This window comes from Meriones unguiculatus, unplaced genomic scaffold (assembly GCF_030254825.1).
Source record: "Meriones unguiculatus strain TT.TT164.6M unplaced genomic scaffold, Bangor_MerUng_6.1 ChrUnknown_unordered_Scaffold_114, whole genome shotgun sequence".
NCBI classification, from domain to species: domain Eukaryota; kingdom Metazoa; phylum Chordata; class Mammalia; order Rodentia; family Muridae; genus Meriones; species Meriones unguiculatus.
The window spans coordinates 16,744-34,746 of NW_026843723.1; the positions used below are offsets into that span (position 1 = coordinate 16,744).

At 42.5% G+C, this 18,003-nt stretch overlaps 1 protein-coding gene across 1 annotated transcript; it reads left to right on the forward strand.

Annotated features, from left to right (window-relative positions):
• The first annotated feature begins 8,032 nt into the window (after window positions 1-8,032).
• Window positions 8,033-12,820, forward strand: LOC132651984 (putative protein FAM90A13P). The gene is made up of 5 exons (XM_060376880.1): window positions 8,033-8,104; window positions 9,125-9,277; window positions 10,078-10,289; window positions 10,506-10,587; window positions 11,624-12,820. Exons 1-5 carry the CDS (start codon window positions 8,033-8,035, stop codon window positions 12,575-12,577), a joined length of 1,473 nt encoding a protein of 490 aa, XP_060232863.1. The 3' UTR covers window positions 12,578-12,820.
• Window positions 12,821-18,003: the final 5,183 nt, after the last annotated feature.

Sequence of the window (18,003 nt, forward strand, 5' to 3'; positions counted from 1 at the left end):
ATCTGAGGCACAGGAGACAGTACAGATTAGAAGGCAGCAGGAAAACCAGCAGACTCCGGCCATCCGGGACCATGAGCTCTATCTACAACCCCAGAGACATATTTCCATCAGAGCCCACCAGGCCTCCTAGTAACAGAAACTAAAGGGCTAGAGGTCAGCACAAGAACACCAGCAACAAAACTCAGAGCTGAATGGCACCCCCCAAAACGCAGATATCCTACCACAGCAAGCCCTGAGGATACCATCACACTGGAAGCACAAGAAAACAATCTTAAATTCGAGATTATGAAAATGATAGAGGCCTTAAAAGAAAAAAAATAATCACTTAAAGAACTACAGGAAAATACAACCAAACAGGTGAAGGAATGAAATAAATCCCTAAAGGAAACACAGGAAAATACAATCAAACAGGTGATGGAACTAAGTAAATCCCTGAAAGAAATACATAAAAAGACAACCAAATGGGAAAAGGAAATGAATAAAACTGTCTAGTACCTTAAAATGGAAATAGAAGCAATAAAGAAAACACAATCCAAGGTAATCCTGGAGAAGGAAAATCTAGGGAAGAGAAAGGAAACTATAGAAACAAGCATCAATAACAGAATACAAGAGTTGGAAGAGAGAATCTCAGGTGTACAAGATATGATTGAAGAAACTGATACATCAGTCAAAGAAAATGTTAAATCTAAAAAGTTCCTGACACAAAATATCTAAGAAATCTGGGACAATATGAAAAGACCAAACCTAAGAATAATAGGAATAGAAGACTCTTAACAATAACGATAGACTACCTCAGAATAAAGGGCTAGAAAAAGGCTTTCCAAGCAAATGGACACAAGAAACAAATGGAGTAGCTATTCTAATATCTAATAAAATAGGCTTTCAACCAAAATTAATTGAAAGTGATGGGGAGAGCACTTCAGACTCATCAAAGAAAAAAATTGACCAAAATGACAACTCAATTCTAAACATCTATGCCCCAAATACAAAAGCACCCACATTTGTAAAAGAAACATTACTAAAGCTTAAATCACACATAGATCCACACATGCTACTATCAGGAGACTTCAATACACTTCTCTCACCAATAGACAGATGACAGATCATTGAGACAGAAACTAAACAGAGAAATAACGAAAGTAATTGATGTTATGAGTCAATTGGAACTCACAGATATCTACAGAACATTCCATCCAAACGCAGAAGAATACACTTTATTCTCAGCACCTTATGGGGCCTTCTCCAAAACTGACCACATACTCAGACACAAAGCAAGCCTCAACAAATACAAGGAAACTGAAACAGAACGTTGTATTCTATCAGACCACGATGGATTAAAGCTAGACTTCAACATAAATAGATGCAATAGAATGCCTACAAACTCATGGAAACTGAACAACTCTCTACTTAATGATCACTGAGTCAGGGAGGAAAGAAAGAAAGAAATTAAAGACTTTCTAGAATTCAATGAAAATGAAGGCACAACATACCCAAACTTATGGGACACAACGAAAGCAGTGCTAAGAGAAAAGTTCATATCATTCAGTGTCTTCATAAAGAGGAGAGAGTTCATACTAGCAACTTAACAGCTCACCTGAAAGCTCTAGAAAAAAAAAAGGAAACAAACACACTCAAGAGGAGTCAACAGCAAGAAATAAATCAAACTCAGAGCTGAAATCAATAACCTAGAAACAAAGAGAACAATACAGAGAATCAAAAAACCAAAAGCCGGTTTTTTGAGAAAATTAACAAGACAGACAAACCCTTAGCCAAACTAACTAAAAGGAGGGAGAGTATCCACATTAATAAAATCAGAAATAAAAAGGGGGATATAACGACAGACACCAAGGAAATCCAAAAAATCATTAGATCATACTTCAAACACCTATACACCACAAAATTGGAAAATCTAAATAAAATGAATGATTTTCTTGCCAAAGTTAAATCAGGTTAACAATTTAAATAAACCCATGCCCCTAAGGAAATAGAAGCAGACATCAAAAGCCTCCCAACCAAAAAGAGCCCTGGGCCAGATGGTTTTAGCACAGAATTTTACCAGGCTTTCAAAGAAGAACTAATGCCAGTATTCCTCAAAGTATTCCACAAAATAGAAATGAAAGGAATATTGCCAAACTCATTCTATGAGGCTACAGTCACCCTGATACCTAAACCATACAAAGACCCAACAAAGTAAGAGAATTTCAGACCAATATCCCTTATGAACATTGACGCAAAAATAGTCAATAAAATACTTGCAAACTGAATCCCAGAAACACATCAAAAATATCATACTCTATGATCAAGTAGGCTTCATCCCAGGAATGCAGGGATGGTTCAACATACAAAAACCATGTAATCCACCATATAAACAAACTGAAAGAAGGAAAACCACATAATCATCTCATTAGATGCTGAAGGCCCTTGGCCAAACCCCTTCATGTTTAAAGTCTTGGAGAGATCAAGGATTCAAGGCACATACCTGGACCCAATAAAGGCAATATTCAGCAAGCCAATAGTCAACATCAAGTTAAATGGAGAGAAACTTAGAGCATTCCCGCTAAAATCAGGGCCAAAACAAGGCTGCCACTCTCACCATATCTCCTCAATATAGTATTTGAACTTCTAGTGAGAGCAATAAGACAAGTAAAGGAGATCAAAACTAGACAAATTGGAAAGGAAAAAGTCAAAGTATTGCCATTCGCAGATGATATGATAATATACATAAGTGACCCTAAGACACTAAGTGACACCAGAGAACTCCTACAGCTGATAAATACCTTCAACAAAGTGTCTGGATACAAAATTAACTCAAAAAATCAATAGCCCTCCTTTATAGAAGTGACAAAAGGCCTGAAAAAGATATTAGGGAAACAACACCCTTCACAATAGCAACAAATAATATAAAATATTTTGGTGTAATTCTAACCAAGGAAGTGAAAGACCTATATGACAAGAATTTCAAGTCTTTGAAGAAAGGAACTAGAGAAGATTTTAGAAGATGGAAAGATCTCCCATGCTCTTGAATAAGTAGGATTATCATAATAAAAATTACCATCCTGCCAAAAGCCATCTACAGATTCAATGCAATTCCCATCAAAATTTCAACAAAATTCTTTACAGACCTGGAAAGAACAACCATTAACTTAGTATGGAAAAATAAAAGACCCAGGATAGCCAAAACAATTCTGAACAATAAAAGAACTTCTGGTGGTATCAACATCCCTGATTTCAAGCTATACTACAGAGCAATAGTAATAAAAACTGCATGGTATTGGCATAGAAACAGACAGGTTGATCAATGGAACAAAATTGAAGATCCAGAAATAAACCCACACTAATACAGGCACTTGATTTTCAACCAAGAAGCCAAAACCATACAATGGAAAAAAGAAAGCATCTTCAACAAATGGTACTGGTCTAACTGAGTGTCTGCATATAGAAAAATGCAAATAGACCCGTATTTATCACCCTGCACAAAATTCAATTCCAAGTGGATCAAAGACCTTGACAAAAACAAAACAAAACAAACAAACAAACAAACAAACAAAAAACCATAGACTCTAAATCTGTTAGAAGATAAAGTGCGAAAAAGTCTGGAACTTACTGGCATAGGAGACAACTTCTTGAACAGAACACCAACCGCACAGTCTCTGAGATCAACAATTAATAAATGGGATCTCATGAAACTGAGAAGCTTCTGTAAGTCAAAGGACACTGTCAATACAACAAAATGGCAACCGACAGATTGGGGAAAGATCTTCACCAACCCTACATCAGAAGACTAATATCTAAAATATACAAAGAACTTAAGAAATTAAACATCAATAAATCAAATAATCCAATTAAAATATGGGCTACAGAGCTAAACTGAGAATTCACAACCAAGGAATCTCAAATAACTGAGAAGCACATAAAAAAAAATGCTCAATGTCCTTAGCCATCAGAGAAATGCAAATTGAAACCACTTAATCATAATTCCATTTTACATCAGTCAAAATGGCTAGATTAAAAACTCAAGTGATACCACATGATGAAGAGGATATGGAGAAAGGGAAACACTCCTCCATTGTTGGTGGGAGTGCAAACCTGTCCAACCTCTCTGGAAATCAATCTGTCAATTTCTTAGAAAATTGGGAATAGTTCTATCTCAAGACGCAGCTATACCACTCCTGGGCATATACCATAAAGATGCTCCACCATACCACCAAGACACTTGTTCAACTGTGCTCATATCAGCTTTATTCATAATAGCCAGAAACTGGATGTCCCTCAACCAAAGAATGGATAAAGAGACTGTGGCACATTTGCACAATGGAATACTACTCATCTATTAAAAACAAAGAAATCATGGAATTTTCAGGCAAATGGATGGAACTAGAAAAGATCATCCTAAGTGAGGTAACCCAGACGCAGAAAGATGCACATGGTATGTACTCAGTTATAGTGGGTACTAGATCCGCAGTACAGAATAAACCAGACTACAATCCACAGACCCAAAGAAGCTAAGTAACAAGTGAGGAGAATAGTAAGTCAGTCTGACTCCATGGCAGGCTTCAAAATTGGCTTCAGATTGAACAGACCTGGGTTTCTATTTCTCAAAACATGAAACTACAGTCCATGTAAGCCAGATATTGTTTCCAGCTTTCCCTGAAAGCTAGAAACAATAACTTAATAAAGTTCCCAAGCACTTGACCAATCAAATTAATGGTCAGTTAGAAACACGCTGCCTAGCTAGTCAAAATTACACTTCATTACCTGGGCACACTTTGTTACCTGGGCACTCCCTGCAGTCCCCCTAACTGCACACCAATCATGAGTTCCCCTGTATCCCTACCAACCAATCAACATAAAGATCACCTAACCACACTGGGAAATCCCCTAACTGTCTTTAAATTGAGCCTTTAAATTGCCCCAGCATGCTGGCAATTTCTGTAGAGTAAACACTCCTTGCTTTTGTATACTACCTGAGGCCTAGGTCTTCTCTCAGGGATTCCTGGACCTACTAAAAGAAGGGCCCAATGGGTGGTGCTGGAATGTCACTCCGAAGGGGAAATAGAATAGACAGCAGAAGTGGATTGAGAGAGGGAACTGTGCAGGAGATGGAATGGGGATCAGATGTGGGAAGAGGGGGTCTAAAGCAGGATCTCTGAGCTGTGCACACCAGGCAAGAGGCTGCTCTCAGAAGGCCGGCTGCAACTGGAGTGGAAAGTTCCTCCCCAGGCTATTTACAAGGTCCAGTCAAGATTGTGGAATCCATGAAGTCATGTAATCCAATTATCACTTTAAGAGGAACACCTGATCTTGAGGCAGGATCACACAGGCTTTAGTCTGGATCTTAACTACCCTGAGGAGGAAAAAATGGAGATGACCACACACTCTAAGTGCCTCATTTTAGGCAGACAGATGAGTAGAGGCCACAGCAGAAGGCCAGAACCTTGGCTTCCACTGCATAATGTATGTTTGCATGGAAGGTGAAAATCTGGGGACTGGCCCATAGACACCTAAGCACTCACAAGGGTCACCTTGCCATCTAATCCTCGTCATCTGATCCACTCAACTGATTCCTCTTACATTTAGATATTTCTCAGCATTAAAATGAGCCTCAACCTACAGTGTGTTGACTTAGTGCTCATCAGTAGGGAGAGGAACCTAGTATTCTACCAGCTGAACCACCAAGCACATGAGTGAAGCTGCTATACTGGCAGCGAATTCTCTAATTCCTATGATAACATTTTGCAGTGCCATTGCCAAAGATGTGTAGTGAGACTGTATCTGTGAGAGAGGGTTGAGGGGAAGAATACACATGGAGAAAGAGGTGTGTGGGAGTAGATGGGAAGCTGGATGGGGCAGGGAAGGGACATAGGGGGGAAGGAGAGGTGGAGGTAGAGGAGGAGGAGAAGCAGGATAGAGTTAGAGACACTTGCAAGGGAAAGGCAAGATGAGCGGCCCAAAGAGAATGTGTGGAGGAGTTAGGGGAGCGGGAAATGTGGAGAGCAGGGAGGGAAGGATGAACACAGGGAAGTAGAGATAGAGAGATAGTGATGAAGATTGAATCATAGACAGAGAGGGGGTGAAGAGAGAGAGGAGACCGACAAAGACACTAAAACAAAGCGGACTGGACTGAATACAGGGTGTGGCTGAGACCAGAGCGGCCCTGCTTTGCCACACCCACGCCAGTGTCGCCATAGTAGCATAAGCTACAGGGCGGGGGATATGATTTCCCCGGAAATAATGCCCCCTGGAAGGTCCCTGGCAAACTCATCCCACTTGGAAAAGAGACGTGTTCTGAGATTTCTACGCTTCTTCAGTTGTGGCTCTGGGGCTGGAATAATAAATTCTTTGATCTTTCCCTGTGACACCTGAAACAGCACAACTAACTTTATAAAAAAAAATTATTATTAGTAGATTGTTAAAGGCTTTAATAAAAATAAGTTTAAGAAAAGTAATGAATTAAATTTAGTATTAATAGGCATTAAGAATAGTAAAATAATAATAGGCTCCTTCTTAAGAAATAATAGCATGAGAGGTGCAGCTGGCGGGAGTTTCCCCCTCCCTTCAGTGCCTTGTTCCTAGAGAAGATCATAAATCTTAAGCAGGACATATGGGAGGAGGGTTAACAAAGGTGTAGTTAGATTTTGTTATAGAGAGGGACTTTGGCAGGCATCTGACTTAGCTCCTGACTTTCCTCTTCATTGGTTAGCAATAATGAAACTATATTTGAGGTTTCTTTTCCTTTGTTGACTCTGATCAAAAAGTTTTTAGGCCAAGATTATTTGTGGGTACTGCTTTATGTTTGATTGCATTTTGAGTTAAAATGTAAACTTTGTATTCTTGGTAAAAGTCTAAATGTTCTGGGAAGTATGCCAATTTTAAGGTGCCTTTTGTGAAATCATTATAAAAATACTAGCTTGATTTCAGTAAAGTGGCAGCAGAGTCAAAACCATCAAGGTGTCTCTGTCTGTCAATTCTTCGCCGAAACCGTGTCTTCCTGTCTAAAGCCTTGTTCTCCCGCGGACGACGGGAGCCCGACTGGGCCGGTCCGTGGCAGCTGTTTTTGTTCAGTGCTGGGCTCCTGGACTGCTGTTTTCTTGCTCTTTTCAGCTGAATCTTTTAGTCCAAGTCTGTTGGCAATGGGAGGGAACTGCCTATCCTGGCAGGCCTACAAAACAGTCATTGCATTGCTCTCCACTGATGCACTGGTAGAGTTGACTCTTGGTTTACTCGGGAGATTCTGGATAGGCCGTGTGTGATGCCAGAAAGCTTTCTCCTGTGGGTCCCAGAAGCTGAGTTTGGGATTCTGTCTTGTCCTAGCGGTGAGCAGGATTCTGACTGGGCTGCTTTTTCCCACTGGGACCCTGGGCTTTTGACTCTGTGTGAAATGCTTCACTGACTCCATTCTTTTGGGGACCGCAATGGTTTGTTGATGCATGGTACCCTGTAGCTTTTGATCCAGCAGGTCTTGTGAGGCTGTGTTTCCACCATTCTGCCTGAGCACTGGCTTGGGGACATCAAAAACAGCCATGTTCTGACCTTCTTCCTGCCTGGAAGGCAAGATGCAGGAGGCATCAAAACTTTGGATGGCAGGGTTTCCAGGGCACACCTGCATCCCAGGAGACTTTCTGGAGGGTAGACTGCCACTGACCTCCTCCTCTTCCCAGGAATGAACCTGGGCATCTGTGAGGGTTATGGAAAAGACAGATATATGGAAAGATTAAGGGAACTGTGTCAGGGTGGAAATTCCTCCATTTGTATGGATGTGCCTTCTTTACAGGTACATATCGCTTGTCCTTAAGCATGATCTTGGATTTGGCTATGAAGATAAACACCTCTAATTCTTAATCTAGATTCACTCTTGGCCACACCTTTGCTGGAAGCCTATATAAGAATTTGGGAGGAGGAAGTTTTTGCTCTTTGCCTGTTTGCAGTAGAAACTGGAGCCTATTTCTTCGGGACACTAGCATCTAATGAAGACAAGCTGAGACACCGTGCTGCATAGACTGATGAAGCAGACATTTTTCAGACATTTTGCCCCATGAAAGAAATCCAGCACCATATTTGGAAAAAGACCCTGAAGACACAGGAGCTGCTCAGTTGCTCTGCAAAGGTGAGTCTTGCAGTAAGTCCTGTAAGAGGACATTTATTCACCTGTTTCAGTTGTTGTCTGGGAGGCTTCCTCTGTCTGCTAACCTAGCCCTACTCTTGGAAGCTTCCAGCCTCCATACAATATAACCGAGGCCTAGAATGATTTTAGCCTCTGAGACTGACTGCTATTCAGCTCATCCTGTCTAGTTCTTTCTAAGCTCATAGCTGGCTGATTCAATTCAGCTGTTCTGACCCAAACTCTCTCCCAGCTGACTTATTCAATCTGGCTTTTCTCTTGGCCTCTGAATTGTTCTGCTTGGCCTCAAACTAAATCCAGCAATCTGCTCTAATCCCCTGGCTCCTTCTCATTCTCTAGTTCATTTGGTCTTCACCCGAGTTCTCTCTCTGCGACCTGTCTCAGCATTACTGTCCCTCTAAAACTGCCTCCTTCCTCTCTCTGCATTGCCCCTTAAGTTTTTCTCTCTTCTTGTGAAAGTGGGTGTATCCTGTTTTGTAGAATCTTCTCAGATTTGTCACTTTCTTTTTCTGTGATTCAATTAGACATCACTTTCAAACCTGGGTGTTTCCTTTTACAAATTAACTTTACCTTCATCGTTTGGGGTTAAAGGTGTGTGCCAGCAGCTTTTCTGAACCTGAAACTTGCTCTATACCAGGCTGGCCTTGTCTATGCCTCCTGGATTAAAAGCATGTTTGTACTCCAGCCGTATCACATAGACCTAGAAGGTCTTTGGATCTCTTGCCAGAAGAGTCATGCTCTGAATTAAAATTCCTCTACAAAATTTGTTACAGCTCGCATGTCCTATATCAAGGAGGCTGGCTCTGAAGCCTCTCTAAGCTGTTGTTCTGCCACAGATTGTGCCCTGTTATATCCAGTGAGCCCAGACCTGCATCGGGATGAAGCTCAGGTGCCAGGAGAGCTGGTTGCCAGGGGGAAGCACAGTCTAAGTTGGGAAAGGCTCCATGGAGTGGGAGCTGGACTAATTTCATTGGTTAAAACTCTTTTGTTTCCTTCTGATTCAAGAAATCAAAGCCAACAACTCCAGATTCAGCGATAAAGCAGGAGACACACATGAAGATTCAGGACCATAAAGCTGTTCCAGCCCAGAAAGTCCAGAGTAAGCCAAGAGGGCCCATGACACAGAAGGTTCCCCCATGGCAAGAAGAGAACATTATGGTAAGTAGAGCCCTTAATGTGTCATCAACCACTGGGGCTAGGTGAGACACGAACTGGGCTCCCTCAGAGAACCTATTTGTTGTGGGTTTTCCACCAGAGAAGACTGCTGGGAACATGGCTTTAAGTCAATAGAAAGTCCTGATTAGCCAGGTGGCAGAGTACTGACTGGATCCTCTGTATCCCAGGGGATCACTGAACCTTTCTTGGGGTGAGGTTTTAAGCACAAAAACAAAAACCAACCAAACAAACAAACATGTTTTGGGTTGACATACTTCTGTTACCCAGAACAGTAGGCCAGAAGCAGAAATGCACAGGTGAGAGACATGGGAGATTTTCCCAGGACTGTGGACTCAGACACATTGGGTCTTGTTTTCATTTTGTTAGGTGATAGTGTCTGTGGGTTGAGTTCTACAGTCTGAATGAAGCTTCCATTGTGGAATTAGTTGTGCCAGTGTCTGGGAATTTATTAAGTTCTGGGGCCCTGTGAAATGTTGCATCTGTCCATGGTCCTGACTGTAGCAGAGGTATCAGAAGGCCAGGCAAAGGAACTACTCCCCCTGCATGTGGACCTGAGTAGACACTGGGAAGTAAGCCCAGCCTCTCTTTAGCAGGATTGGTCCTTTGGCACATACAAGGCTCACTGACATCACTCATGCATCTTTCAAGTGTGCTTACCTCTTCCGGGTTCAAAGAAACAACCATTTTCTGGAGAGAAAACATTGCAGGCATTTTAACCCTTTATCCCTAAGAGGTACCTGGATCCCTTTTTGACTCACTAATATCTCATTTGCTACTCACAGGTAAAATGCAGAGAGTGTGGGGCCTTTGGCCACACAGCAAGGAGCAGAAGGTGCCCAATCAAGTATGGCCAAAAGCTCCTAGATCCACAGCCTCTGGGAGCCAGGAAGGAGAAAGAGAATCAGGATCCTCGCAGGACACAGGGTCTCCAGAAACCAGGGCCCATAAGCCAGGCCAAGACAGAAAAGAAACCTAGTCAAGTCACTGGACAGAGGTGAGTGATGGGGAAGGGCTGGCCAGAGGGAAGGCTCTGGGTGCAGCAAAGCTCATGGGGTACCATCACTCATCTCTCTGTCCCCAAACACTGAAAGGGCCAGACAGCTAGTAAGTAGTATACTAGCTACAGAGAGTGAGTGGAGAGTGGGTGAGTGAGAGTGGGTGAATGGGTGGGTAGAGCTGATGTGTTTCCACACCATTGTCTGTCCCACAGAGGTGATGAGCAGCAGAGGAAGGCTCCCTTCCAGAAACTCCCCATGGATCCACAGAGGAGGGGCCAGCACATCAACCTGGTTGTGAGTAGCAGCAGTTGCTCTGTTCCTGAAAGTCCCTTTCTCTGTGCTCTGCCCCACCTGCCCATTCCCTGCTGCACCACCTGCTTGCTCCATTCACGACCCCATGCATGTCACATCGAATCAGTCCTCTCTGATGCAGCAAGGACTCATTTGGTCATTTTCATAGTTCAGACTGACTTGGGTTTTGGGGAGCAAGTGAGCCTCTGCTGTGTGCTTCTCCTTTGGTAGACCAGTTCTCCTGGAGGATGGGCAGGCTCCTCCTCACCTGTCCTTGAGCATGACCTTGTCTCCTGGTCTCCATGTGGTCCTTCCTTCTGAGGTCATATTACAAACATGGCCTGCTCTTCTAGCCTTCTAATGATCTTCTCTCAGATTTTAATGTTTCCATTTTGAACTGATTCTGTGTGCTGCTTCCAAAATCTAGACTTTTATTGGAGAACTTTTAGGGCAATGAATATATCCTTTAAAATTTTTATTTTATTTTTATTCCATCCCAATATGTTGGCTGCAGAGTTGACTCTCATTTTGAGAGTCATATTCAAGTCATGTCATCTTAACATACCTTTTCCCCTGTTTTACATCCTAGGTGACATGATTAGGGGTTTTCAATACACTGGAAATTGCGTGGTAATTTGAATTGTTTTTCTCTTGACCACAAAAGGCTCATGGCCCTCTGCTTAGCTGTCTATTTATATCATATATAAATAAGTAAAGATTTCTGTAAAAATCATATATTCTTTACATAAAACACATGTACACATGCAGATACATTTGAGTGATGAGAGTTCAGCTCAAGGAAACTTCACAGTGAGGCTGAAACTCTTCACATTGCATGTCCCAATCCCTCTGCATCTCCCCCACCACAGGTTCTCATTCTGCAGCTTTTGGATAACTAATGTAGACCATTTCAGACTGAGTACCTTCACCTTAAAGTGAACTTATACAAGAGTTTTTCTGTCATGATAATCTTATGAGGTCCTTGTGTTATTTGGAAGACTTACATAGTCAATTTATCCTGCAATTGTTATTTTCACAGCATCCCAAGATGCCAGTGTTCAGTCCTGGAAACACAAAGAAGTCTGTGACCAACCAAATTCAGATTACTGTGTCACGTGCCAGAAAGTCTCCTGGGAAGCGGATGTGCCCTGGAAACCCTGGAGCCATCCAAAGCTCTGATGCCTCCTGCATCTTACCTTCCAGGCAGGAAGAAGGTCAGAACATGGCTGTCCCTGGGGTCTCACAGCCAGTGTTCAGGCAGGGTGGTGGAAACACAGCCTCACAAGACCTGCTGCATCAAAAGCTCCGGGGTGTCTCACATCAACAACCCATTGTGGTCCCTAAAAGGAATGGAGTCAGTGAAGCATTTCACACAGAGTCAGAAGCCCAGGGTCCCGGTGTGAAAACACAGCGCAGCCAGCATGCTGCCCTCCATCAGGGAAGACAGAACCCTGAACTTAGCTTCTGGACCCCAGGTGAGAAAGCTTCTTGGCAGCCCACACTGCCTAGCCAGAAATCCTCAAAGAGACTAAGAGTCAACTCTACCAGTGCACCAGAGGAGAGCAATGCAAGCACTGTTTTGAAGGCCTGCCGGGATAGGCAGTCTCTTCCCATTGCCAACAGACTTGGACTGAAAGATGCAGTGCCAGTGAGCAAGAAAATAGCAGCCCAGCTGCCCAGCACTGACCAAGAACAGCTACCAAGCAGGCCTGCTCTGGTCTCAGCCACACCCTATGCTGAGTCCTCTCAACCATCTACCAGCCATGCTGTACGCCAGTCCCTGAGAATGGTCTTTACTAGACTTAATGGTGACTGCTGGAGCTCCAGGTTCCTGACAGTGTCCCCAGCACTTGCCCATGAGAAGCAAACAGCTCCTTGGGAGGGCCCTGCCTTCCTGGAGAAAGGTGAAGCAGCACGCTCCCAGGTCCCAGTGAGTGTCCTCTATGAGGACCTTCAGGTCTCCTCCTCTTCAGAAGACAGTGATGGGCAGTGAGTGATGGGACAGCAGATGCCACCCTCCTGCTCAGACTTGACAGACACTTTCAGACTGGTCCTCTCTGGGTTAGCCAGCTAGATGACATGACTGGGACCTGTCAGATCCACTTCCAAATGACCCTTCTGGTGTGCGTGGACTCACATCTCTGCACAGAGCCTCACCTCAGCATGGACTCTGGACTCTGACCTGAGAAGACCTCTGAAGAAAAGTCACCTGTCCTCTCCATTGTGATTATCAATGACCTGTATACAGTATGTCTTTTCAGCTACCTCAACGTCCTAACTCTGCATGAGTTGTCATATTGTATGATGTTTTCCACTTCCAGTAATAAAATTGGCCTAGAAATTATGTCTGCAGTGGTGTTCTTGGGCCGAAGGCATGGGGTTTTCACAGGACCTATGGCCCAATAACGAGCCACAAACCCAAGAGGCTCTCAACCTACCCCATCAGGTTTGCCGTTCTGACACTGTGCATAGGTACCCCCACCTTGTGATCTTAAGACCATTGAGAGACAGGGCAGTTTGTAGGCCTGTCCTTCCAGGCTGCTGGTCACAGATGTCATGGTCACAAAGGTCAATTGCATCAATTTTAGGACTCAGTGGGCTTCTTACTGAGTTCCTATTCTGAGTTTTATCCACTATGAGGCCACTCACTGTCCCCATACCTCTGCTTTTGCTTGCTTTCCATTTATGAGGCCAGGACTTTGCATTCCTCACAAAGTCTAAATCCTGGCTGTTCATTACACCCTTTCATCTCAGCACCCTTTGTAGTTTGGGCTTGAAGGATGCATCAAACTGTTGTGTTCACTGCCCCTCACCCCCATATTGCCTCTCTGTTTGTTTTTGTGTGGCTGTGTGTATATATGTTTCTCATATTCATGTGAAAATCAAGGCACCTGGAGTTTCAGAGCAGAGTGCTGAAGCTCCTGGAAGATATTGGTTTCATCATGCATTTTTTTTGTAACTTATGTGCTTGAGGCAGTGTTTGACACTGAGTGGAAGCCCCACAGCTTGGCCTGTCTGACTGGCTGGCACACTTCAGTGATTTTCCTTTCTCTTCCCTGTTAGCCTGCTGAGATCTTTCAGAGCTGTGTCTATAGCTCTCTGTGAGTGGTGGGCCCCAAACAGATGTCAGCCAAGGTTTCTCTTTGTGCATCTCCTCAGGTACCACACCCTGTGTTGTCCTTGGGCTGCTACATGCCATGTGCTTCTCATGAGGTCATTCAATGTATTGTATCCAAGCTATATTTTATTAACAATACCAGTCATAAGACATTTCTCTTTTCTCATATAGAATTCAGCAGACAATGAAGAAGAGGGTAAAGTTTAAAGCAAGGGAGCTGGTATGAGAGCTCAGGCGTCTATGGGCTAGATTGGGAGATTCTCAACTTAAATCCATATGAACAATGTTTGGTGGAAGCCTAGGCTCTGTCATCCTTAGGATATGTAGAAGTAGGCAGAACCTGTCCATCAAGATCACCTCCAGCTATCTATATTTATAAATTTGGGAAGCCCCTGGGTGAGAACAATAGGCTTGCAGAGGAGACTGATGTCTCAAGGACACAAAAATCAGAACAAGTGAACTCAGGAAAAAAAAAATCACAAGTCAGTGAGTGATAAGAACGGAGCATGAAGCAAAAAAAAAAAAAAACACAAGCACACTTAACATTTGAATGGGTGTGAACCCTGTATCTGCCAAAGAACCAATCCTGCTGAAGAGCCTGGGCCTACTTCCCAGTGTCTTCTTAGGTCCACATGCAGGGAGAGCAGCTCCTCTGCCTGGCCTTCTGATACTTCTGCTATGGTCAGGACCATGAATGAACGCAACAAATTTAACAGAGCCCAAAACTTAGCAAACCCCTAGATATTGGCACAACTGACTCCCTGATGAAAGCACTATTTATGCTGTGAAACTCATTCCATAGTCACTTCAGTCGGCCATAATGAAAACAAGACCCAGTCCATTCAGGTCCATAGTTCTGGAAAAATATCTCAATGTATAACCCTTGCCTTTTGGCCTTGGCATTTCTGCCTTTGGCCTCATGTTCTGGGTAACTGAAGTATGTCGATCCAGAATATGATTTTGTGCTTGAAAGTTAACTCTGAGAAAAGCTCAGTTATCCCCTGGGATGCAGAGGACCTGCTCAGTGTACTTTGCCAGCTGGTTAATCAAGACTTTCTATTGACTTAAACCCATGTTCCCAGCAATCTTCTCTGGTGGAAAGCCCTCAACACAGATGTTCTATGAAGAAGCCCAGTCCATGTCTCACCTAGCCCCAGTAGTTACTGACACATACAGGCCTCCACTCACCCTAGGGTTCTCCTCTTCCGGTGGGGGCACATTCTGTGCCCATGGGCCTGTTGGCTTTCCCTGGTTGCCTGTTGCTAGAACTGCTCCATGGCCCTGGGTCTTCATGTGTGACTCCATCTTCTGGATCTGTTGGCTTTGATTTCCTGAATCAGATGCAAACAAAAGATTTTGAACCAATGCAATTAAGCATCATGACATAACAAGAATACTTGGCCTGAGCCACCCACCCGGGTCTGCAGTCCCCAAGACCAGGACAGATCAGAGGAAGCAGCAGTTCCCTGGCCTGCGCCGTTTCCTGGAACCCAGCCTGCCCTGCGCCCTGAGACCAACCCAGTCCCCCTGCCTGCACCATTCCCCAAATCCCACCCCAATCTGAGGCACAGGAGACAGTACAGATTAGAAGGCAGCAGGAAAACCAGCAGACTCCGGCCATCCGGGACCATGAGCTCTATCTACAACCCCAGAGACATATTTCCATCAGAGCCCACCAGGCCTCCTAGTAACAGAAACTAAAGGGCTAGAGGTCAGCACAAGAACACCAGCAACAAAACTCAGAGCTGAATGGCACCCCCCAAAACGCAGATATCCTACCACAGCAAGCCCTGAGGATACCATCACACTGGAAGCACAAGAAAACAATCTTAAATTCGAGATTATGAAAATGATAGAGGCCTTAAAAGAAAAAAAATAATCACTTAAAGAACTACAGGAAAATACAACCAAACAGGTGAAGGAATGAAATAAATCCCTAAAGGAAACACAGGAAAATACAATCAAACAGGTGATGGAACTAAGTAAATCCCTGAAAGAAATACATAAAAAGACAACCAAATGGGAAAAGGAAATGAATAAAACTGTCTAGTACCTTAAAATGGAAATAGAAGCAATAAAGAAAACACAATCCAAGGTAATCCTGGAGAAGGAAAATCTAGGGAAGAGAAAGGAAACTATAGAAACAAGCATCAATAACAGAATACAAGAGTTGGAAGAGAGAATCTCAGGTGTACAAGATATGATTGAAGAAACTGATACATCAGTCAAAGAAAATGTTAAATCTAAAAAGTTCCTGACACAAAATATCTAAGAAATCTGGGACAATATGAAAAGACCAAACCTAAGAATAATAGGAATAGAAGACTCTTAACAATAACGATAGACTACCTCAGAATAAAGGGCTAGAAAAAGGCTTTCCAAGCAAATGGACACAAGAAACAAATGGAGTAGCTATTCTAATATCTAATAAAATAGGCTTTCAACCAAAATTAATCGAAAGTGATGGGGAGAGCACTTCAGACTCATCAAAGAAAAAAATTGACCAAAATGACAACTCAATTCTAAACATCTATGCCCCAAATACAAAAGCACCCACATTTGTAAAAGAAACATTACTAAAGCTTAAATCACACATAGATCCACACATGCTACTATCAGGAGACTTCAATACACTTCTCTCACCAATAGACAGATGACAGATCATTGAGACAGAAACTAAACAGAGAAATAACGAAAGTAATTGATGTTATGAGTCAATTGGAACTCACAGATATCTACAGAACATTCCATCCAAACGCAGAAGAATACACTTTATTCTCAGCACCTTATGGGGCCTTCTCCAAAACTGACCACATACTCAGACACAAAGCAAGCCTCAACAAATACAAGGAAACTGAAACAGAACGTTGTATTCTATCAGACCACGATGGATTAAAGCTAGACTTCAACATAAATAGATGCAATAGAATGCCTACAAACTCATGGAAACTGAACAAGTCTCTACTTAATGATCACTGAGTCAGGGAGGAAAGAAAGAAAGAAATTAAAGACTTTCTAGAATTCAATGAAAATGAAGGCACAACATACCCAAACTTATGGGACACAACGAAAGCAGTGCTAAGAGAAAAGTTCATATCATTCAGTGTCTTCATAAAGAGGAGAGAGTTCATACTAGCAACTTAACAGCTCACCTGAAAGCTCTAGAAAAAAAAAAAAAAAGGAAACAAACACACTCAAGAGGAGTCAACAGCAAGAAATAAATCAAACTCAGGGCTGAAATCAATAACCTAGAAACAAAGAGAACAATACAGAGAATCAAAAAACCAAAAGCCGGTTTTTTGAGAAAATTAACAAGACAGACAAACCCTTAGCCAAACTAACTAAAAGGAGGGAGAGTATCCACATTAATAAAATCAGAAATAAAAAGGGGGATATAACGACAGACACCAAGGAAATCCAAAAAATCATTAGATCATACTTCAAACACCTATACACCACAAAATTGGAAAATCTAAATAAAATGAATGATTTTCTTGCCAAAGTTAAATCAGGTTAACAATTTAAATAAACCCATGCCCCTAAGGAAATAGAAGCAGACATCAAAAGCCTCCCAACCAAAAAGAGCCCTGGGCCAGATGGTTTTAGCACAGAATTTTACCAGGCTTTCAAAGAAGAACTAATGCCAGTATTCCTCAAAGTATTCCACAAAATAGAAATGAAAGGAATATTGCCAAACTCATTCTATGAGGCTACAGTCACCCTGATACCTAAACCATACAAAGACCCAACAAAGTAAGAGAATTTCAGACCAATATCCCTTATGAACATTGACGCAAAAATAGTCAATAAAATACTTGCAAACTGAATCCCAGAAACACATCAAAAATATCATACTCTATGATCAAGTAGGCTTCATCCCAGGAATGCAGGGATGGTTCAACATACAAAAACCATGTAATCCACCATATAAACAAACTGAAAGAAGGAAAACCACATAATCATCTCATTAGATGCTGAAGGCCCTTGGCCAAACCCCTTCATGTTTAAAGTCTTGGAGAGATCAAGGATTCAAGGCACATACCTGGACCCAATAAAGGCAATATTCAGCAAGCCAATAGTCAACATCAAGTTAAATGGAGAGAAACTTAGAGCATTCCCGCTAAAATCAGGGCCAAAACAAGGCTGCCACTCTCACCATATCTCCTCAATATAGTACTTGAACTTCTAGTGAGAGCAATAAGACAAGTAAAGGAGATCAAAACTAGACAAATTGGAAAGGAAAAAGTCAAAGTATTGCCATTCGCAGATGATATGATAATATACATAAGTGACCCTAAGAC